At 46.4% G+C, this 23,742-nt stretch overlaps 1 protein-coding gene across 1 annotated transcript in view; it reads right to left on the reverse strand.

The window, feature by feature from the left end:
- Positions 1 to 21,110, reverse strand: part of LOC146808877 (uncharacterized) — a 364,940-nt gene extending 343,830 nt beyond the window's left edge. Inside the window, exon 1 of the mRNA XM_085615688.1 lies at positions 20,904 to 21,110. Coding sequence (XP_085471814.1) covers positions 20,904 to 20,982 — 79 coding nt within the window. The 5' untranslated portion in view covers positions 20,983 to 21,110. The remainder of the gene's footprint in view (positions 1 to 20,903) is intronic.
- Positions 21,111 to 23,742: the final 2,632 nt, after the last annotated feature.

Here is a 23,742-nt window from a genome sequence, read left to right on the forward strand (position 1 = left end):
GTTTTTTTTAGATTGTGCGTACTATTTTCTTCCCGTTCTTCCCCTCTCCCACAGACCGTGCCTTCTCGCCCACAAACCGCACTCCCGTTGTTTGTGCCTTCTCGCCCGCCCGCACTCCTGTTTGCAATGCAATAGGTCTTGCATAAATGCCAGTCCTATTGTATTGCAAATGCTTGTTCAATCAAACTTTTGCCTTTTCTTGCTTTAACTGCCAAACGTTGAACGTTACCGTGGATCAGGATTGGGGCTTATTGCTTGAGTTGTGTACAGTAATACCTTTGGCTGCTGCTCGTCGTGCCGATGATAATGGAGTGACCGAGGACTTCAGAGCAATGATGAGGTGAATTGGTTGAGCTGCGCAAGGTTAGGACTGGATAGAAAATAAGTGTATGGTTAGTCTCAGTTGACTATGACTGACAGACATCCCATTACTGTGTGTGGGGTCACAGCAGTGAAATATACAAGCAACAAGTCTGCAGCTAGTTTTGCTTTGGGATCAGAGGCCTTCATTATGAAGTAATTCGGCCATATTAAATCAGGTACATTTAGAGACTGAAATGACTAGGAACAGAGCCATTAATGTGAAGGTGGTGGTGGCGATTCGTTCTTCTCGTGACATGTATTTGGCGTGCTCAGTGAATTGGAGAGCGTCTTGGCACACTTGTATTGAATGTAAGTTGGACTTAGCTTTGCTCTTGGAAACACAGAAGTTACTCGAGCACCGATGGATTTAGGTCTCCCTACTGAATTAACAGGGTCAGGACTGAGCTATCTTTATGCGTCTGTGTTTGCAGGCTCACCCAGTCGAGGTTTGCTTGTAAGGCAATGCAGGGGGTTAAGTCCCCGCTGCAAAGATGTGTGTGTAATTTTCAGGGCATGGTTTCAAATTCTGAACGACTCGTTTCTGGCCTTTGTTTTCCAAGTTCGAATTATAAGTAACGTTGAGGTCGATTATAACATCTGTCAAGAAAGTGGTCAGAGAAATAATCCGTTTGTGGCCTCAGTTATGGAAATGGTCAGCATTTCTAAACTCTCAGACAGATGTATTTCTGTTGGTATCAAATTTAGCAATTTAAGGCACTTTAATAAATACTGCAATTTGAGAGTTCAAAGGTCACTGCCTTCTATTTGTAAACATCTTCCTGATACATGTATTGACGTCTATGCACCTGTGTGGATTTAGTAACCAGTTGTTTAGAACTGTGATTAGACCGGATTGGGAGTCCTTGTGTGTGAAATTCAGTCTTCATCCAAGATTGCTCAGTGGGTCAATGCGCTTACTGAACAGTCCTGCAGGTCATAGATACAGCTTTTTGGACTGGTCGTATGGGCCAGTGGCGGTGCAAAGCCTGACCGATACCCAACTGCCTGACCCAGGTTCAGTGTATATAATCCGCCCCCTTGGCTTTGTGGACTATGATCGCAACTGTGGGATACATGATACATTATGGCTCATCCATAAATAGGAAAGTGGGATGTAAGTGTGGTGACCAGACTTGCAGGGTCAGAAAACATATGTTACATACCAGTGAGACAGATATTGGTGGGAGATAAGGACTTCCTGGCTGGCCTATTCAGCCCATTTTCCTGCCTATTGCATCACATTCACTAAGGCCATCTTTAATAGATTTACGGTAATGCCTACATGCGACACATGGAAGTTTGTGACTGGATCAGAATTATAGTGAGCAATGTTTGCAGTCTCTGAGCAGGCCTTTCCCCAAATACATTTTGCATGTAAACCCTTATTTATTTGAGTGAGGGAAATCCGCAATATTTTGAATAATGCAACTCGGAATGGAAGATCACGTTTTCTGTTACCACACTATCCCCTGTGACAAGCTGCGGAACCCGGAATTGGGAAGTAATACCACACTGTGGGAGAATAATGGTCCCAGCAGTGCCAGTACTTCCTCAGGTGATAATACCACTCGAAAATACCATGAACAACAGAACTGAAGTCCTAAGTTCCAAGCTCTCTTTCAGATTTTGCAAATGAAATGCAGATATATTGACTGCGGATAAAGTTAGCCAGTTAGGCACCTTATAACTTTGTTTGTTGCAACACCGTGGACCTAGCTCAGGCCTGTAGGTAAGTAGGATCTGCTTCTTATGGTTACCCCCACTTTTTGCTGATGTATCACTGTTTTTGTGCCTAGCCTGACTGGGATCCTGCTATCCAGGACCCCATGCTATCTGCTTTCTCCCTTAAATTGCATATATTTACCTTAGGTACACTCCAGATTGGATACTGGGTACCATTGTCAGTCCCTAGTATATGGTACACCATGTACCCAGGGCATAGGTACCCCAGAGGCCTCCCATGGGCTGCAGCATGTATTATGCCACCCACGAGAGGCCATTCAAAATGACATGACAGGCCTGATACTGCAGACTTTGTAAGATGGTGCTTGCACCATTTACTGAGATATATTTTCACTATATCAATCTAAATCACTACACGTAAATACCTATCAGTCACCCATTTGGCAGGCCTTATCAATCCTGAAGGCAGGGTGCTGGATTTTACGTGAGAGGGTGCCCCTGCATGAGCAGAGCCCCTTTGTAGCCTTCGGAGACCATTCTCCGGGGTTGTGTGTGATGCAGCCAGACATATATGTTTAAGTGCATTATAAGCTTGCGGTAAATGCTAACTTTAAAATGGCTGCTTAGAAACATGTCGTGTTTGGTGTCAAACACCTTGGAATCATACCTCCACACCAATAACTGGTGTGGGGGTATGATTCCACCCTTCTAGAACCACTACTGTGGGTCACCGGTCTAACTGGTGCCAGCTTTCTCGACCTGGTTAGCACAAAATGGATGCTGCCAGCCACAGACATGATTCTGCTCTTCTGCTGCTGAGCCAAGCTCAAGCAGAGGAAGGCATGACAATAGGCATCCTTTCACAGGGAGATGTGACCACCTCCCAGATAGGATTTAGTGTATTTGGGCTGGGTGGGTGCACTCTCAGAGTGGCAGAAAGTGTGCACTGGGGGCACATTTGGTGTCCCTGTGCATAGTCCAGCTCAAACCAGATCTGGGAGCCATTGGCTTCTGCTCTGGCATGAAACTGGACAAAGGACATGGGTGTAGCCAGCCCTCTGTCCTGCCCCTCCCCTAGGAGAGTCCACAGAATCTGTCCAATCCTTTCCCATGGGTATTAAGTGGGTTACCTGACTACAGGACTTTAGATTATACCTGGACAAGGTTCTGCCAAGAAGAAACCAAGTACTTTGACTGGCTGCACTACGATTGCACAACTTGGGAATCTCCCTTGGAGTAAAGGAGTTACTCTCTTAGAGTACTACGAAGGCCCATCACCCTGCCCTGGGTTGCCCCACTCCGTCCTGAAGAAGACCCGCATAGCCAAGGTCTAACTTACCCTTATGGCTCCAAGACGGGTCGAAACGTCGACGCCTTTTCAATAAAAGTCCTGGACCCCAAACTCTATATCCAACGTACCACATTGGAATATATCTCTATGTAAAATTGTGTTTGGAAATTGCTTAACTGTTATGTGGCCAGGCCAAAAAGGACGGTGATTAACAACCAGTCCGCCCCTTCTCAAATGCACTACTCTTTTTTCCTTATGTTACCACTTTGATTTTTTCTCCTCATCACTTCACACTTGAGCACCCTTCCTTTACGCACGTTCCGCTTGGAGCAACCCGTACACGTAAATATTAATGTAGAGTGTATAGCAATTCATTTGCCTCGCCATTTGACATGAAAATAAAATGCATGGTGAGTTAGAATTTGGTTTGTTGCATTTTCTCTGTTTTTGTTTGAATAATTTATTTAGTATTATGAGCAGACTTAGTGTCCTTTCGCATGCTCGAGAAATGATTTATTGAAATACCAAAGGGTTACTGATTGACCTCCTGTTCATAAATAGGGTTTAGGACCATTGTCTTTTGTACCAGACTGTACCCAGTTCCAAGACCAATTTGGGTGACCCCATTTTTTGGAATGACTCCCCTGCAGCAGCAGGCACCTAAACGCATCTGACCGGTTTGCTTCTCCAGAGCTCCTGCGGACTCCGAAGATTTCAGCAACACAGGAGGTGGGTTCCCGAAGGTCCCTGAGGTAGATCTGAGCTCTCAGCAATTCTGACACCAGTATCGCTCGTGGGGGCCGTGAAACCCGAAGCCCTGTGCACCGGGTACATTTGCAAGTGCATATGCTTTTTGGCGATCCCTAAGCTTATGCATTGGACTCCGTGTAGTTATGACCCCGAGCAGTATTTGTACCAAAGATATCCAGCGTCCACTCACCGAGTGGACTGTGGGCTGGTGCTCTGCAAACTTGCTTGAGGTCTTATTGCGATCCCTGGTCCGTTGACCTGTGGGTCCTGGCAAAGGTTACCTTGTTTGTTCTTGGGCTTACCTGGTTGCTCCAGATGTGCCCTGACTCTCCATTGCTTAAAGAGTCCCCTGGACCTTGCTGGTCCACACCGTAACCTGTTTCCTCTGACCGCGTCAGTTGCATTTGCCAAGCCTTGTTGGTGCTTCAGCCATACATCGACCCCTCAGCACTCAACATCCTTTGTGGGACAGCTCACCTCCGGACCCTGGTCATCCTCGACATCTCCTGGCCCCTGTGGCTGCAGAGTCAAGCATAACTTCTTCTCACCTGAAGCACCCGACATTGGTGGGCATTCGACTACCGAGCCCCTGGTCACTTGTTGTGACCCAGACTCTTTCCCCTCTGCTTTCAGGTTCCTCTCACCTCAAATCCAGGCTTGGATTCCACCGGACACCCTTCACCTTCCTGGCAGCAGTACTTCTTTGCATTTAAAACGACAAAGGTTTCAGACACCACCTGACCCCTATGCACCCGGCTCCTCTGGGATAGGTAACACGGGTACTTCGGCACTTACTGGTGGGTTGCCTCTAGAACCTCCTATGTTCCAAAGGGTTTGCTTGAAGTTCTCGTAGAAGTGTTCTTAAGCTCTAACTTTCCAACCGCATCTTTCCCATGGAGTTGTACGGAGCACGCTGTTGTGTTTCCACACTACACCCGTCCTCCGTGGGCTCCCTGTGTCACTCCTCTGGGTGGTTCCTTGAGGTCCCAGCGATTTTGTGTGCTCTAGGCACTGTGTCTATTAAAGTCTTGATTGTTATACCATTTTTTTAGTATATATTTCGGTCTCCCCCTGGAGCACGCTGTGTATTTTGCTACTTACGAATGTTCTATCATTATAGTATTGTGTGCTTTATGTTCTAATCTTGTGTAGAGATTAGTGGAGATAGTTCTAATAATAAATACATATTTTTATATAACTACTGTGTGGTTCTCCTTTCATTTAGTCATTCAGGAGATGATATTCTGGTAAAACAGGCTGCTTTACATTCCTTCAAGATTAAGCCTGAAGGCTGCTCGCCATAGCTCCCACTAGGATAGCTTTCAATAAGGTTATCTTTGACCTCATACATCATAAGGGTCGTGTGGCCTGGTACAAGGTGCCCACTTTAACTAGTGGACAGCATATACCAACCCACCTTCTCACAAGGCCCAACTACTGTCTTGCTTTCGCACTGTAAGTACATAGAGGTAGGTAGTAGACAATAGTCAGGCACAATAAATGCCTTCTGTTTCCTTTAAAAATCATTGTCCTTTTTTAGGTCGAGCCTGGGCACTGCATGCGCTGCTCTGTGAGGCATGCTGTATTCGAGTATAGACTTGAAGCCCCGCCGACTCTCCGCTCATGTTTGTCATTGGCTTGTGTCATTGTCCTTGGTAGATCCTGGCTTCTGATTAGCTAATAGGTTTGTTAGTCCTGCCTAAGTACCACCTTGTCTTCATTTGTAACCTCCCATGAGGACTGGCACTTTTACTTCTGTTGTTACACGGTATGTCTTATTTAGTACGTAAGCACTATTTTCTTTAATGAGCTTCTCCTACTGCAGACACGATGTGCTTTCCTGCAGCATTCAGCGCGCCATGCGCGCTTTCACTTTCAGAGCAGCCCAGAACAATGGCGCCCGCTTCTTTGAAATCAAATAGTTCTTGCATTTACAAGAGTTTGAGCTATTGGCATTATAAATGACAGTGCCTTTTATTTGTGTGTTAATTATCAAAACAGATCAATAAAAGGCATTGTCATTTACAATGCCAATAGCTTAAACTCTAGCAAATGCGAGACCTATTGCATTGCAAATGCTTGTTTGTTCCTTCTTGTCCGCATCCATTCTTCCTTCATGCACATTTTGAACTGAGTGGAAGTTTCCCTTGCTGTCACTATGCTCTCTTCCCTGTGGCTGTGAGTGGACAATGTGTAAAATGGGTTAGTGATGTGCTCAAAGCAGACACAAAAACCTTTCCTGGGCAGTCCTCCTTCTATTTTTCATGATTGATATACCTGGTGCAAAAACACTACCAATGCAAGGTGTTAATATTCACCCTTATCAACAGCTTGTTTATTAAACTGCAGACCTGAGGCATGGACACCCCCCATGCGACACACAAATAATTAAGATGTTAATAAATGGGAGGTGAGGTTAATGAAGGGTTGCCAGAGGCAGCAGTAGTTACATCAGGCATTGCGCACTGGCACACCTGACAGTTCCCATGCTGACCCCATTCTTAGAGGTCATGTAGGCGGAAGTGGGAGGAGAACGGTACCATGGTTTTCAGAGCCCTGTTTACTGTCTGCAATACACTCTCCCTGCAAGTAGAAGGTGTTTTAGTGGCTATGGATGGGACCAAAGGTCAACATTGTGATGTCATAAGGGGTAAAAGGTTGTACAATCTCACTTCCTCTACCCCTGCCCTTTTGTGACTTGTAATCTACCGTCAATGTGCTCTTAGAGACAGCGCCAAGGAGTTCACCCTGTATGATAAGCGCCTTTGACTCAATCATTCAGTCCTGATGACAGTGCAAAGGGAAGTGTCCTAAAACAGGAACTTACCAAAAGAAGATAAAAGTGCTGAGTTACTTCCTGACAGAATGTTGTTTTATAAATCATCTTGCAAGAAAGGAATGCACGAGGAGTAGAGATATGCACTAAAGTTAGACAAGAACCAAAACAAACATTTGCAATGCAACATGTATCGCATTTACGCGAGTTTGAGCTATTGGCATTGTAAATGACAATGCCTTTTATTTATGTTTTGGTTTTTGAAACGTAAATCAAACGTATTGACTTTTACAATGCCAATAGCTTAAACTCGAGTAAATGCGAGACCTATTGCATTGCAAATGCTTGTTGTATTTTGCTGCGTTCATATTGAGACAACATTGTAAATAGGGTCCCATACGTACTTTTGAGCACACATTGTGGCCCCTGGCAGCTGTGCGACACGAGCTCAGATGATACTGCCACTACAGTCGCTCGGATTGTAGTCTGTAAACGGAGCGGTGGGAATAAAGCAAGTTTCAATTTCAAAAAGAGCAGTGATGGTAAAAAGCAGTGATGGTGTTCACCTGCTGGGCCATACAAGTGTCACTCACACCATGGGATGTAGAGCAGTGCCATTAAGATCTTTGGCTCAAGCCTGACACATGGTATCTGAAGACACCACACTCGTATCTAACCAAACACTTCCAGTGGTAAATGCAGTTTACGGGAGTGACAGAGGACCGCGTTTGGTGTGCACTGGTGGCAGGCAGCCAAATACATGCCCAATGGGTCCAGCCAAGAGGCCCCTGTGGCCTTCACTGATTGCGCGCAGCTGGGATCTATTCCAAATGCAGATGAACTGTACTTGGCTTGCAGATAATTGGCCAGGAGGTCCACCCGGAAGTGACAGAGGGAACAATTGGTTTATAAACCGATGTAACACAAGGGTGTTTATTGACAAAAAGTTTGTACATCACCAGGCTGTTTTGGATGGCTTCTTGTATGTCTTACAGATAGTGGACAGTGTGTTTATATATTCAACGATTGATAGAGTGCTCGGTGGTATCAAGGGACCTCCCAGCTATAACAAGCATTTGCAATGCAATAGGGCTCGCATTTGTGGGGGTTTAACCCCTTCAGCGCTCATGACGGAACCACTTCGTCATGAGCCACGGGTGCCGTGTGCTCATGACGGAGTGGTTCCGTCATGCTGCGGCTGTTGGCCGCCGCTCCGCCCACACGGCGCCAATTCCCCGCCTGTGCGGGCGATGAGCGCGGTGGGCGGAGTCATGATGAAACCACTCCGTCATGAGCACAGCTCAACCGTGGCTCATGACGGAGTGGCTCTGTCATGAGCACAGCGCTACCGTGCTGCCCCCAAACCCCCCCCCAGCGCTGCGGCGGAATTCCTGCCGCAGCCAAGGGGTTAAGCTATGAGCATTGTAAATTACATGTAACAAAAAAAAAGCATTGTAAATTACAATGCCTTCTATTTATGTTTTAAAAAACAAAACATAAGTAAAAGGCATTGTCATTTACAATGCCAATAGTGCAAACTCGCGTAAATGCGAGACCCATTGCATGCAAATGCGTGTTTTAAATAGTTATTGTGAGAAGGTGGCCTGATATATGCTGTCCACTAGTTCTAGTGGGCACCTTGTATCAGCCCAAACAACCCCTTATGGTGATAGGTTAAAGACAACCTTTCTTGAAAGCTATCCTAGTGGTAGTTATGGAGAGCAGCCTTCAGGCTAACTCTTGAAGGAATGTAAAGCAGCTACTTTTACCAGTCTATCATCTCTTGAATGATCAAATGAAAGGACAACCACACCAGGTATATATTTAAAATATATGTATTTAGGTTAACAGAAACCCCTCAAGTCTCTTTATGAGACTGGAGTTCTAAGTACTTAAGTTACAAGTTAGCAATCATCAGTAATAGCACAAATACACGTTTGGTCCCTAGGGGTGTACAAAACCATGCACCAAAAAAGGGGTATAAAAACCATGACTAAACTAGACACAAGGCCTAGAGCCTGTAGAATCGCTGGGACCCCAAGGAACCATCCAAGGTAGTAACACAGGGGACCCACGGGGACTGTATGCAGTGTGAGAACACAATCGCGGGCTCCCGTTATCTTCTATTGGCAATGTCGCGGTTGTAAATTTAAAGATTAGGGACACTTTTAATCGAGTCAGGACCAAACCCTTATGGACTCAAGAAGTTCTAGGGCTAGCACCCACGGGAGCACCGGAGTACTCGAGTTACCTCACCCAGGGAAGCCGGGTGCATAGGTGTCTTTTGGTGTCGGGTTGCATCGTCGATTTCAATGGGAGCCTGCAAAGAACTGCTGCTGCCGTGAAGAGGAGAAGTGTTCGGAGAGATCCAAGCCTGGATCTGGGATGAAAGGAACCTGAAAGCAGAGGGGACAGAGTCTTGGTCACTTGCCAGTGACCGAGTGCAGGATGGACCAATGCCCACAGATGTCGGGTGCTTCAGGTGAGTCGATGGGTGTCTTGACTCTTCAGCCACAAGGTCCAGCAGGCGTCGACAAAGCCCACAAGCCGGATTCCAGCTGTCCCACGAAGTCTGTCGAGTGCTGCAGTGTCAGCGACCAGAATGGACCCAACAAGCCTTGGCAACGGCAAGTCACAGGAATTCAGAGAAAGGACTGCGGTGCAGACCAGCAAGATTTGAGGGACTCACCCAGCGAGGGTAAGACAGGGCACATCTGGAGCAACCAGGAAAGTCCAAGTAGAAAAGGAGTTGCCTTCTTGGGGACCTGCTAGCCAACAGGCTAGTGATCGCGAAGGAGCCTCAAGCGGTCGCACTTGAAGCTGGCCCACGGGTCACTCGTGGAGTGGAGGCCAACTATCTTCGGTGCAGGAAGTGCTCAAGGCTGGGGCTACTCAGAGACCAAAGCACAACTTCGAGGAGGTCCAGGAAGATAGTGTTGCTGCAAAAGATCACAGTGTCCAGGGGTCATGGTTCCACATTACCCACGATAGCCACGGGCCGCTGCTTTGCTGTGAACTCAGGATAGCCTCGGGGAAGTCTGGAAATCTACCTCTGGTGATGCAAAGACTTCGGCGTCCGGCGGGAGCTTCAGCGATGCAGACCGGACAGTTGCGTCTTTGGTGCCTGCCAAGCAGGGGAGTCACTCCTTGACCCCAAGGGAGATTTTTTCAGTCTTCTAGTCAGGACAGAACATCGAAGGTCCAGGATATATATTGCAGAGTTTCGTCCAGGGTAATTTAAAGTCCTAGGGACTGGATTCCTATACTTATATTAAGTTTAGGGGATGGACTAACTCTAAGGCCCCACCTATGGGTGGGCTTAGAAAGAGGCGTGGTTACACCCATTTCCTTTGTCCAGTTTCGTGCAAGAGCAGGGGCAGGTAGCCCCTGCAACTGGTTTGAACTGGGCTATGCGCAGGGACAGCAAACGTGCCCTAAGTGCAGGACTTCAAATCACCAGAGAGTGTTCCCGCCCAGCCCCAATACACATCTGCCTGTCTGGGGAGGTGGTCACACCTCCCTTCGACTGGAAACCTATTGTCCAGGCCTCCCCTGCCAGAGTTTCGGTCAGCAGCAGGAGGGCAGACCCGTGTCAGTGGCAGAGGCATCCATTTTGTGATGCCAGGGCTCAGGAAAGTCCTACTGGGTTTAGCTAGTGTGAACATGTCTCTCCCTCTAGAAGGGTGGAATGCTACCCCCGCCGCCAGAATTGGCAGGGGGTGGGGGGTAGTATTCCAAAGTGTTTGACACCAAACACAAAATTTTTTGATGCAGTCATTCCAAAGTTAGCATTTACCGCAAGGTTATAATGCACATAAGAGTATATGGTATGGCTGTATCACAGAACAGCCATAAGGAAGTATTTATGAAAGCTGCAGAGGGGCGCAGCTCATGCTTGGACACCCTCTCACATAAAACCAAGCACTCTGCCTTCAGGATTGTCAAGGCCTGCCATTGGAGTGGCTTTTAGGTTTATATGTGTCTGTATATATGTGTGGATATAGGTAGCCCTTTTGATCTCGAGGACGAGACAGGGACTGCAGTTGGCCCTGTCTCGCTTCGAGATCTTTTGCCGCGAGCATGAGTTGGAAATAAACGTTGGGAAGACCAAATTTATGGTCTTTCGTGGCCCTCGGCGGGTTAAGGCGGAGGTGTGTTTGGGTGGTGTCAACTTATCCCAAACGGCAGTATTTACTTATCTTGGAGTCCCCTTTAGCGAGACGTGCAGCTGGTCTCACCAGCTGGATGTTCTCGCACTCAAGCATGCCCAATTGGGAGGAGCTTTGTTGAAAGAGCACAAACACTCCTTAACAAAACCAATAGCCCCACTCATGAAGATCTACGGCTCCAAGATTTTACCTGCAATTTTATATGGAGCTGAGATCTGGGGCTTTAATAACTTGTCCAAATTGATAACTGCCCAGAATAAATTCCTCCGGTCAGCTATCGGGCTTCCCCAATCCACTCCACGCATCCCTCTTTTGTTTGACCTGGGAATTCAGCCTATAGAGGACTGCGCAGGGTATAGACCCCTGGCGTTCTGGCGCCGCTTGTGGACGACCCCCGAACTATCTAATTATGCAAAAGCCCTTCTGGAGATCAAAGGGTTGGAGGGGTCGCATAGGATTCCCTGGTTGTCTAGCATCAAAACCCTGTTATATGATCTCGGGATGCGTGATCTATGGATTAACCCTGATAAAGAAGTCTTCCCGGCAAAAAAGGTGCTTAAGGATGCGTACTGGAATTACATTAAGAATAGGAGATGCGCTTCCCTTACAGGTTCCACAATGACTGCTTCTTTTCTAGTTTTTAAGGATGACTCTGTTTTTGAAAGTTACTGGGATACCATTTTGAAGTTCCTAGATCGTAAGTTGTATCACCAGTTCAGAGTGGGCGCTCTACCACTGCGAGGACTCACCAAAAGCTGGAGTCCTCTTGGTAGTGATAAATGCCCATTCTGTGTTGACAAGATTGAAACCATGGACCACTTCCTTTTTTGTTGCCCAACTTATCAACTTCCTAGACGTATCTGGCTTCGACCTGCATGCAGACTAATGAGCACTCGTTCTGCACAGGTCGCTAGTAGAATTTTGAAAACCGATACTTCCACTCCTATAGTAATTGGTGTTGCTAAATTTATTAGTTGGGCATGGATCCTTAGGGCCAAGAAACTGAAGCTGATCCATGGTATCAACGGCACGTCTCTCTTTGCACTTTATTGTATTTTTTTAACATGATGTGGGCTCAGTGTAGCGTTTGTGGACTGCGAATCGAGGGACTGATACTTACTTTGCCAGCGAGACCCTCTACTGCTGCTGCTTTCTCCTCCCCCGCCGCCGCTACCACCATCTGCGGCCGCGGAGCGGGGACGCAACTACATTACCCACAACCCCCAGCGGCTGAGGACCCGCCGACGCTGGTTTGGCGCCAAGGAGGCGCTTAAAAGAGCGCCGGGATATCGACGGAGCGGGCTCAGTGTAGCGTTTGTGGACTGCGAATCGAGGGACTAATACTTACTTTGCCAGCGAGACCCTCTACTGCTGCTGCTTTCTCGTCCCCCGCCGCCGCTACCACCATCTGCGGCCGCGGAGCGGGGACGCAACTACATTACCCACAACCCCCAGCGGCTGAGGACCCGCCGATGCTGGTTTGGCGCCAAGGAGGCGCTTAAAAGAGCGCCGGGATATCGACGGAGCGGGCTCAGTGTAGCGTTTGTGGACTGCGAATCGAGGGACTGATACTTACTTTGCCAGCGAGACCCTCTACTGCTGCTGCTTTCTCGTCCCCCGCCGCCGCTACCACCATCTGCGGCCGCGGAGCGGGGACGCAACTACATTACCCACAACCCCCAGCGGCTGAGGACCCGCCGACGCTGGTTTGGCGCCAAGGAGGCGCTTAAAAGAGCGCCGGGATATCGACGGAGCGGGCTCAGTGTAGCGTTTGTGGACTGCGAATCGAGGGACTGATACTTACTTTGCCAGCGAGACCCTCTACTGCTGCTGCTTTCTCGTCCCCCGCCGCCGCTACCACCATCTGCGGCCACGGAGCGGGGACGCAACTACATTACCCACAACCCCCAGCGGCTGAGGACCCGCCGACGCTGGTTTGGCGCTAAGGAGGCACTTAAAAGAGCGCCGGGATACCCGCGTCGCGGGACCGCGCGCGGGCAGCGCCGGGCTAAGCCCGGGACAAGGGCGGGACCGTCTGTGGCCGTCCGGGGCCGGAAGAGGCCGGGCTGGGCCACCACATTTGGCAGTCACAAGTAAGATATTTCATATATCTTCCCACACAGTTTGCGGTAAACACTATATCTCGAACTTTGCAGTCTTTGTGTTTACAGTACGCGTATATTTGTACCTCTCCACTGCTTGTGCCCATAATTTAAGTATGCCTATAACCCCGCCTATACAGCCATCCAAAGGCAAGACTACACTCTTGGGAGGCCCACGGAAAGGGACTCTTGATCACTTTCTGGCCAAAGCAGTTTCTAAGTTGGACAATGAAATAGCGGACACGGAACGTCGTCTGTCCCATGGTTTACTCTCTGATAAACGTTCCTCTCTGGGTTCTATACAGTTGATTCCGTCTCCCCTACCTGTAACAAACAAACTGGTAAATATTTCTGCCCCAATCAGCGACCCGGGCATACCGCTACTTCTGCAGGACCTGCCGCTGACAACAGACTCTCAGCGGGACTTAATCACCATTAACACAGGTGCGACGACTTCCCCACTCCTCGCCATGGAAGGGGATCTACCGAATACGCCTCTTAAAATAAAATCAAGGCCTATTAGGAAAAAGATTTCCCCCAAACAACCCAGACTTGTGGCAACACTGAAAAGAAAGAGGGGCGGTGCAGGAACAACAGGTAGCTGTTCCAAAGCGCCGAGGTTATCCCCCGGCTCTTCAAAATGCAAAGACACTATGCCTCCTTCTGCCCGTGACCCCAATGATTGTCTATTCCAGAGACTTGAACAACTTGTAAAGTCACTTCTTTTACCTCTCTATGAGAGAACGAAACGGCTAGCCGAGCAATTAGACACTCTAACGACTGTAACTTCCTCAAATGGTTCCCTATTGAAGGATCTGGTTATTTATCAAACAACTGCTGACCAGAGGAAACAACCAGTTATGACCCCTGGAAGAGATGCAGCACTGTCTAATGACACAAACACTCAGCCTCCAGCCATCTCAGTTGTCTCTGAAACTGTGCCTACTTCCTTAGCAGAGAAGGAAAAAGTAGCCCCGCAAAAAACGCTAGAAGGAAAAAACACCAGCATTTCCGGGGAGCCAAACTCACGACAGTTTTCTGATAGAATGGACGAATATATTGACTTACCACCCGAATCTGCTCCATATGTTATTATACTTACGGGTGTGCCAAAATTAAGTCCAGGAAAGAAGGAGGGGTTTGTGGAACTTAAAAACAAAGTAATATACTGGTTAAGTAAGAACAGACCTCTGCCCTCAGATCTTAATGGTGAGATTCTATTTGTGCGAAGGCTGACCTGGCTTGGGTGTAGGCCTAAAGATATAGAAGGTGACATTGTAACTATAAATTTCAAAGATCAGAAAGTAGTCACTTACATAGCGGACTGGTTCCTAGAAAGAGGAGTAGAAGGAATATCAACACGGGTTTTGAGCTATTTTTATCCCCAATCCCTCCTTACTCTTCAAGGGAACAGTTCTATCCGTAGGTCGCCTAGATATACAAGATCAGTTGCAGCGCCCCATTACTCAAGACCTATTAATATCGTCCCTTTGTTCCAACATCCTAGAAACCCTAGTCGCTGGAAGGTATCTCCTTCTTTTTCACCCTTTCCAGACAGGCCTCTTCTTCATCAACATCAGCACATTCATAGCTTACCACAGTATTCAACCTGGCCTATATCAGTCACAAACCGCTTTGAGGCACTTACAGATCTGGAAGACCCTGATTGACAGATAGAACCTAGCCTGGAGTTTGACCTATGTGGAGCTCCCATCTTGATTTCTAATACCCATGCTGCAACCTCATATTCCGGAACGGATATTGCTAATAATAACTGTGTGGCACCTATTGATCAGCCACAAGCCAGAGGTGATAATTTATACCCTGCGACTACTTCCAACTGTGACCGTTCAATACCTCTCAGCTCCCCTCTCCCCCAAACCTTAAAAATCAGACCTGAAAATAAAAATGCTCTTGTTATGAGGGAAATAGGGGATGCAGATAACATCATCTCATGGAACGTTGCAGGCCTTTCTAATAAAATATCACACCAACCGTGGCTAGACATAGTTACATGTTACAGCTTTATCTGCCTCCAGGAAACGTGGGCTATAGATGAACTCCACATTCCGGGTTACCAGACCTTCCATGCTCCTGCACAAATAACCTCTCAGGGGAGAAATAAAGGAGGTCTGAGCGTTTATGTTTTAATAACGCAGGGCATTAAGGTACTGAGACATACATTCACTGAGTATTACCAGATTTTAAATGTTAGTTGGGGGCGGGAAAGATCTCTAACCCTCATAAATTTTTATAATAATATCCCCAGTAGCAATCTAGAAAGCCAGATCGATAATCTCATGACGAGTGTCAATGCTATTAAGACCCAGAGAAAGGGTGAGTCGGTGCTGATCTGGTTGGGCGACTTTAATTGTACTATCTGCCCACACGTTTCCAAAGGCATCTGCGGCCTTGGTAAACATAAGGACGACAACCCTACACATTTTGCTCATTCAAAACTGGGCGACACTCTTAATTACATGCTTTTTCATTTTAACCTGTCTTTTATTAACGAACTTTGCACCCCAAATACCCCCTTTAAACCAACCTTTCAGGGGCGGGGATGCAATTCGACTATTGATTTTACTCTCCTATCTCCACCCAATGAAGGATTCGTCATCTCCTGGGAAACACTTAATGTTTTCTTCAGTGATCACTATCCAATTGTTTTCAATCTTAAAATTAGAACGATTCAGGAGACCCCTGTAGTTATACCTATATACCATCTCAATATAAACTTAGCCACAAAAAATGGCTATTCTATAAAATGGGACAGGGTTGACCCTGTCGCTCTTTTACATACCTTAATGGGAACTAGCCTACCCGATATATTAGCCTGCCTAACAGAAACAGAGGAGTCATCAGTACTCTTGACTCCCTTTTTAAAAATTCAATCTGAACTGAAAAAATTATTAACAAAAGAGCGCCAACCTAACACTAAAATAGGCCATGGTTGGTTTGACAAAAATTGCACTAAAGCTCTTCAAAATCTAAAAAGGGCCCTGAACGAAATCATCAGATCACCTGCTGAGATTAGTAAAGCTAGAAAACTGTATTATCTGGCCATAAAAACCAGGAAACAGACTTTAAAGAAAGAGGCCTGGTCGGCCTTAATTGCAGCATCCAAATCTAGGGATAATACAGCTTTCTGGAAAGCGGTTAACGCTCCTTATCTACAGCAAAACCAGACCGATGTTATAGACATGGCTATAAACGGGGAAATTTGGGTAGATCACTTTAAAAACTTATATGACAACTTAGGAAACCTTAATTATGGTTACCCCCTGATTGACGGAGTTACTATTCAACCACTCACAACTCTACCGATTACATTCCCAATAGGGATCTCCTTCAATTGCATGGAGATTACTAAAGCAATTAAAGACAGTCCTTCAGGTAAAGCCCCCGGCCCCGACGGCGTCCCGATGGATGTCTACAAGGCAGAAATTGACCTTTGGGCTCCCCTGCTAACGAATGTTTTAAATAATTTTAATCGACATGGGCTCCCACCATCCTGGTCTGAAGCTATAGTTGTCCCTATTTTTAAGAAAGGAGACAGAAATGTCCCAACCTGCTACCGCCCAATTTCACTTTTAGATGCTTTAATGAAGGTAGCAGCGAGGGCAATTTTAAATAGAATTCAACTTTGGGCAGAGGAAAATAATGTATTATCCCATTTACAGTATGGTTTCAGCCCAGGAAAAGGGACCATAGAACAGAGTTTAAACTTGGCTTTAGTTTTATCTAAATATACGGAGGCAAAAAAGGGAAACCTTTTTGTTACATTCGTGGACCTGCGTTCCGCATTTGATTGCGTGAATCATGAGCTACTATGGTCCATATTATCTGAAATGGGCTTAGATTCTAATATCCTAGTATTTATAAGAACTCTGTATCGAGATGCAGGCGCTAGAGTCCGTTACGGAAACAAAGGCGAGTGCTCTGATAAATTCTCTATTAAGAGAGGGGTACGACAGGGGTGCATTTTAGCCCCCCTTCTTTTTACCCTATACATAAATTCTATTGGCCAATATTTAATAGAATCACAGCATGACTATCCAAAAATTTTAGGAGCTCCGACCCCAATACTGCTCTATGCTGATGATGCCGCCATTATGTCTCGGAATAAGATAGGCCTACAGAGGGCCGTCTTGAAGTTTGCAACTTATATGAATGAACGAGGGTTAAAAATTAACATTGCAAAAACTTACACGATGGCTTGTGGTCTGGGAACAAAGAAATTGCCCTGCTCAATCTTTTTAGATAACAGCAGAATCGAGACCACGGACAACTTCTCCTACCTAGGAATACATTTTGACCGGAGGGGAAATTGGCACACAGCGATAAACGCTAGAAATTTGGCCCTCATCCGAGCTATTGGCGCGCTAAAACAGTTCTCAGCTAAATTAGGTGGCAGACCAGTGAAAGAGCTGATTGTTCTTTACAAGGCCAAATGTATTTCTACTGCCACCTATGGAGCTGGTCTCTGGGGTATTGCAAACGCACAACTATTACAAAAAACTGAAAATCAATTCTTGTGCTACTTATTAGGAGTTTCAAAATCTACATCGACCTATTTTATACACATTGAATTGGGCCTGCTGTATATTCTAGATATTATTAAAATTGCGCCTATACTCTTGTGGCATAAGATTTGGATTACTCCGGAGACCAAATTTAACAGAGACTTGATTATTGATTGTCTCAATCTCGACGGAGTAACCAACATTAAATGGCTCACATATGTAAAATATTTGATGATTAACCTTGGCCACCCTGAGTTTTTTATGGAGCCTTCAACCATGGAATCGGTCTCTAGGAAGACCTTAAGAGAGCTGGCTTTAAACCATCTTACAACTAAAAGATGGAATCTGGAAAAAATAAAAAATTCAGTTCTCAATTATCAAAAAATAACCATGAAAGAGGGTCTCCAAAACTATTTATTAACTCAGCCTTCTTGTTATGCCCGAATGCTTCTCACTCGCCTTAGATTCGGAAGTTTTTATCGTATGATTGCTTTCCCTTTTTGCAACTCCTGGTCGAATGAACTCCCACCCTGCCCCTGTGATGATACCTCTGCTCAATCTAACATGCATTGTGTCCTCTTTTGTAAATTCTATCAGTTGCCCAGGGGGGCATTTCTGAAACCACTTTTAAAGTCTTGGGGATTACGTACGTGCAGGTTGGCTATGATTAGGTTATTACAGCTGGACAATGAATGTACTACCATCGCATTAACAAGCTTTTTAAAGCTGGCTGTTAAGTTTCGGAGCTCAATGTACTAATCTTAACTGGATTCTTTTTTAATTCGATGAACTTTTCATTAACAGGGGACTATACTGATTGACTTTGTTTATGTATAATCAAATCTTTTTTAGAATTTGTATCTTTATATATATATGTATGAATATTCTGATGTACGCTTTTATGATTTTAATTTCAAAATCGAATAAAGCTTTCTTGATTGATTGATTGAACATGATGTGATCATTTGTAATTCATTATTTTATCTACCATTTTAAAGGTTTTACAGTCTATTTTTGTATTGTACATGAATTGTTTTGTAGTCGATTTGTCTAATATGTGTAGCATGTCTTTTATGATGCAAATCGAATAAAGACTTTTTGACTGACTGACTGAGGTAGCCAATACCACTGTAAGGGGTGCAAGCACACCCTTACCCAGGCTGCAGTAGCAGACCTGTGGTGCCATTTTGGAGTGCTTCCCAGGGGTGGCATAATACATGCTGCAGCCCCTGGTAGGCCTCTGAGGTACCTATGCCCTAGGTACATAGTATACCATATACTAGGCACTCCAGAATCCAATTAGATGTGTACCTAATGTACATGGAAACCATTTTAGAGAGGAAGCAGTTAGGCTGTGGTCCTGATTAGCAGGGCCACAGCCAGACTAATGTTGAAAAACAGTGAAACACCAGGAAAAAGTGGGGGTACCCTTGTGAAGCAGATCCTACTCTCCTACAGTTATCATAGCTGGGGGCCATGCCCCCTAAACCCTCGGCCCCTGGATGTGGCCCTGATTGTAATTGCCGTTATATAGCGCTTGTTCTGGCGAGTTGATGAAACGCTTTTTGACATGTAGCACTCTACTATCCACTCTGAGCCTTAACAAAAGAGGGAACACTGGTACGAAAGGAGTGATTATACCCAATGTCTGTCTGAGAAACGAGGGCACCGTTCCTCATCCCACAAAACGGGGATGTGCACAGCATGAATGTATTCTCTTTGGCAAGCTTCAGCCGTCAAGAGTGGAAGGGGGATCCCCCCGCAACCCCAGCTCACTGCGCTATGCAGAATGTTTTTTTCCAGTCCTTCTCGGTTGTACCAAGATGATCACAGCTTCTGCGCTTCTGGCTATTAGCTGAACGTGAGATGCCCAGTGTCATCCTCTGCTTTTTCACACATGACCCATGGGTTCTTTCTCTGCGCCCACCCCCAGCCAGCCGCTGTACGAAACGCTGGAGCCAATACCTGGACCTGGATCATACTTTGCCGCGTCATGTAGACATGCGGGTTGGTGGCCATGCCCAGGATGTTGCTCATTCTTCCACAACTTTGAACCATGGCTAAAAGACACTGACAACAGCAATAGCTCTCGCATTGCCAAGACCTATTGGCTTTGCCAATGCTCCTTTTTCACGTGAGTGGATTTAGCGGTTAATGGGGAACACTGTTCCAGCAAGGCTTACATACAACACCCACATGCAGTTCGGTAAGCGCATGCGGATAGTACATGAAGGATGTCCATTGTCCTCAACAGGTGATTTATGCCAGTCATGGGCACAGACGTGGCATGCTTCCAGAAAAGATGCCCTTCCAGTCCTGCTATCATCCTTTGATTACCGTGACTACTGAGGTCCATTTTCTGGCGACCAGGTATACTCAAAAGATGGTGGTGTGCGGACGTAGTTACTGTAATCGGTTTGCCAGGGGGTTCTGCCTTAGCAGGACTCAAAGCCCACGCACAAGGTAAAGGTTCTTCAAAAGAACTATGACGCAGACTGCGTTGACCATGTTATAGCACTTTTTTGTAGACTTTAAACCATGCTGTACTGCAGCTAGCGCTGCTGTGTTACATGTCTAAAATAAATAGACAAAACAGACAGATTCCGCAGAGGTGAAAACCTATTGGCTTTGCCAGTGCTTGTTTCTTAAAGCAAATGGGACTGGATATAGACAAGAAAAGTTACTTTTTTCGGCTTGGATGAGAGTTTCAGTAGTCCGCTGGACCACTACCCCCAACAAACATTTTTATTACATTCAGAATTGTAAATACATTCCCCCCCCCCAACTCAGGAAGCTGCGACATTTCAAAGTTGTGCGTCTGGATTTCGGTTGAAAAGCATTGATACAGTCCATAACGAATCCCAATTTAGAATGGACGCCCTAAACACGCCTCTTCTGATCACTGGTTTCTTACTTTTTTCTAAGTCCATTTTGCAATATAAAACAACCTCTTAGCGAATCACAATAAAAAAAACATTTAGTAGTAACATATTTTGTCCTTTTCAGGCACATTTCTGACCCAGTCCCCTTCTTGTTTTAAGCACTTCAGTGGATACTTTGTAGGGGGGGGGCACTGAGGCCCCCCGGTCACTGCTGCCGAAGCGCACAACTGCTGAAGAGCTGTGTGTGCGTCGTCGAAGCTGCAGCTGCCCGGGCTAGGGATGGGAGGGTTGGGGAGACTAGAGTCCTTTTGGACTAGGGGGCGTTGTGCACTTCTAGGAACACGTTCCCCCCACAACATACCTTGAGTCAGGAGGACCGCCATCAGCATTCCCGCCAAGGCCACTTTCCGCAAAGCCTGCGCGATCTTTCCCGCCTCCATCCCTGCGCTTTCCTGCTTGTTCGTCTGCCAAGGAGAACAGATAGCGTCAGAGTGGAGCCAGGACCTGGTGTGAGGAGGCTCTTGTGCCAGTCCGCTGGGCACGTCAGGTTCTTCACTTCTCTGCCTGCGTCTGAACTGTCAAGGAATGAGTTCAGGAGAGATTCCCACCACCCTTCACCCTCCCGCCCCCCCCCCCCACACACACACGTCAGTGTTTCCACCGAGAGTGCCGGACACAGCTGTGCCAGCAACTCTGCCAGCCCCGCTACGTTGTGAATTCTGGACGATTGATCTGCACACAGCTTCTTAAAAATAATTCCTCGGGCAAGAACCTCCTTAAAAACCAAGTAATGACAAAGCAGACTTTCCTCAGACTTCACCAGTGCTTTAAATGGGAAAAAATAAGTGCAGGTACTCAATATAATGAGTTAGAGGTGTGGCAAATGGGCGGGGCTAGGGGCGGGGCTAGGGGCAAGATATAATGATACATAATGACTTCTGTACCAGTTGTAGCATATATCAAAACGAATGAGAAATGCGTTTATGTAAACAAATCAGGTTAACACAAAGTGAAAGCCAAACAGGACGATATGTTAACATTTCCTTGTTTTGTAATATTTGCTGCTTCTTAATGCCATACGTTATTTGGTGTTGTTTGGCACAATACTGTATATTCTCAAGCGAGCACACACACAGAGAGCGAAACAAGCTGAGATGAACTCAAAAGCATCGCACCCATTCCCTTTAAAAGATCTCCTGAGAGTGTCCTGACTCTCTCCCTCTTTCTCTCTTTTCTCTCACACAAAAATAGGCACACAGGTCGGCAAGCACACAGACATATACATATGTATGTTTAAACGATTATTAAATTTAACCAGAAATGCACAGGATTTTTTACTGTACACAAATTTGTTTACCATTTCAAAGCCCATTCATGATTTCAGAACTCAACAAATACCTGGTATTTTTATGTGAAAAAAGTGGCATACCTAACTTCACCTGTCACCTCACTTCTATACAGTCATCCCTCCCCCTTCCTTCTATATTCATCCTTACTTACCCTCAACCAAATCCATTTGCCAGTTGTCCTGGAGCTCATCCCTGGAATGCTGCAGCGCTCCCTGCTGTTCATTTCTCTATGGGAAGTGCCAGTACTTAATTTGTAAAAAAATAAGTGCCATGGCTCAAAGTTTTATCTCAGAACCTCCTTTCCAGCAGTTTTGCAGGTACTTTTCAGTCCTACTTTTTCCCCTTGTCTCTATTTTCTAGTTGTTACCTTCTTGCATCTTTACCCATTTTTGCCTTTCTCTCCTGACCCAATCCCTAAAAATAAGTACTACTGCGCATCACCTGCAAACACCAGCTAAAATTAAGCACTGGAAATTGGATATGTGGTGGTAGTGTGGGCCTAGACGTTGGCTCTCTGGGCCTGTCTTGATTTTTAAATGTAAAAAAAGCATGCACGTATTTGTTACCGAGGCTAAGTTGACAATAATCAGTTATTGAAAGGCTTCTCTCTGTGTAGCACTCATGACACAGGCAGTGTCTGAGGGGTGAGAACTGTGGGCTCTGCCCTACTGCCGGCTTAGCTGGGGTCACAGTCCTAGACCTCTGTGCAATATTTTATTACTAGGCGCTAAGCACACAGGCTAGTGTAATGTACACATTTTCGTGCGTTTGTCACGTTCCTTCATCGTCCTGGGCTTGCTGTTTCCAAGCTTGCCTCGCCCCAGCTGAGTCACGAGCCAGCCCCTAGCAATAATTATTCCCAATTAGAGGCTCGGGCAGGGTGCAGGCCTTTTGACGAAAATGATAAAAGTGAAAACCGCTCGGAAGATGATTTAGGAGAATACAGCAAACCTGCTGCGTGCATTCCTCTTTTAAAATGTATCTGCACTACCGCTGCCCACATAAAAGATAGCTATAGTGCCGGCCCTGGAAAATAAATGCCAGTGCTGAGCACTGGAAACCACAGGCACAAATTAAGCACTGAAGGGCTAACTTTACACCCATGGAGCCAGAACCCAGGTCAGTCATGTTGTCATGCAAAGGCAGTGATTAGTGTTGGAGTCAGGCGCGCAACACCCATTGGACTCACAGGGCTTCAGCCCCCCCCCCCCCGTCGTGTGCGGCAGCCCGGGATGAGACAGCTTCCCGGGCAAAAAAAGCAGCCGCACCCGAGCACTTCACAGGTCTTTAAAAGACCATTTGCATGTTAATGAGGCCTTGCTGTTGTTTCACCCCTTCTAAGCGCCCCTGCAGCTCCACTCTGCCTATTGCTTAAAGTTCAGCCCCCCCCCGAAATTTTTGCTCAGCCCCCCCCCGAAATTTTTGCTCAGCCCCCCCCCGAAATTTGGCTCTAGTTGCGCCTCTGGTTGGAGGGGCACACAAAGGAAAGCAGACTCTGTGCTGAACAAAATGATGGGAAAAAGCGGCTTTGGGGAAGGTAGAGGATTGTGTGGCGCTGCCGCTCACTTTAGTGCATTTCCCTAAATGGGACAGGATTACTGAGTGGCAACCCCAGCCCATTTCACACGCCTGATGGAGGAAGGGGCGGGGGGGGCTTAACACTTTAAGTCTAATAGCCTTTGCGCACCTGATCAACAGTGCAGGGTCTGTCTAGACCCTGCACTGTTTATCACAGCATGACGTAATGCAAGCCCTCTCAGACCCCTGCAGTCTGGGGCCATTCAGGTGAGCGCTGCTGAAATCTCCAACAGCGACTCTGCAAAAGGCCACTGAGGGGCTCAGTGACTTGCA

Source organism: Triturus cristatus, chromosome 7, assembly GCF_964204655.1.
Source record: "Triturus cristatus chromosome 7, aTriCri1.1, whole genome shotgun sequence".
NCBI classification, from domain to species: domain Eukaryota; kingdom Metazoa; phylum Chordata; class Amphibia; order Caudata; family Salamandridae; genus Triturus; species Triturus cristatus.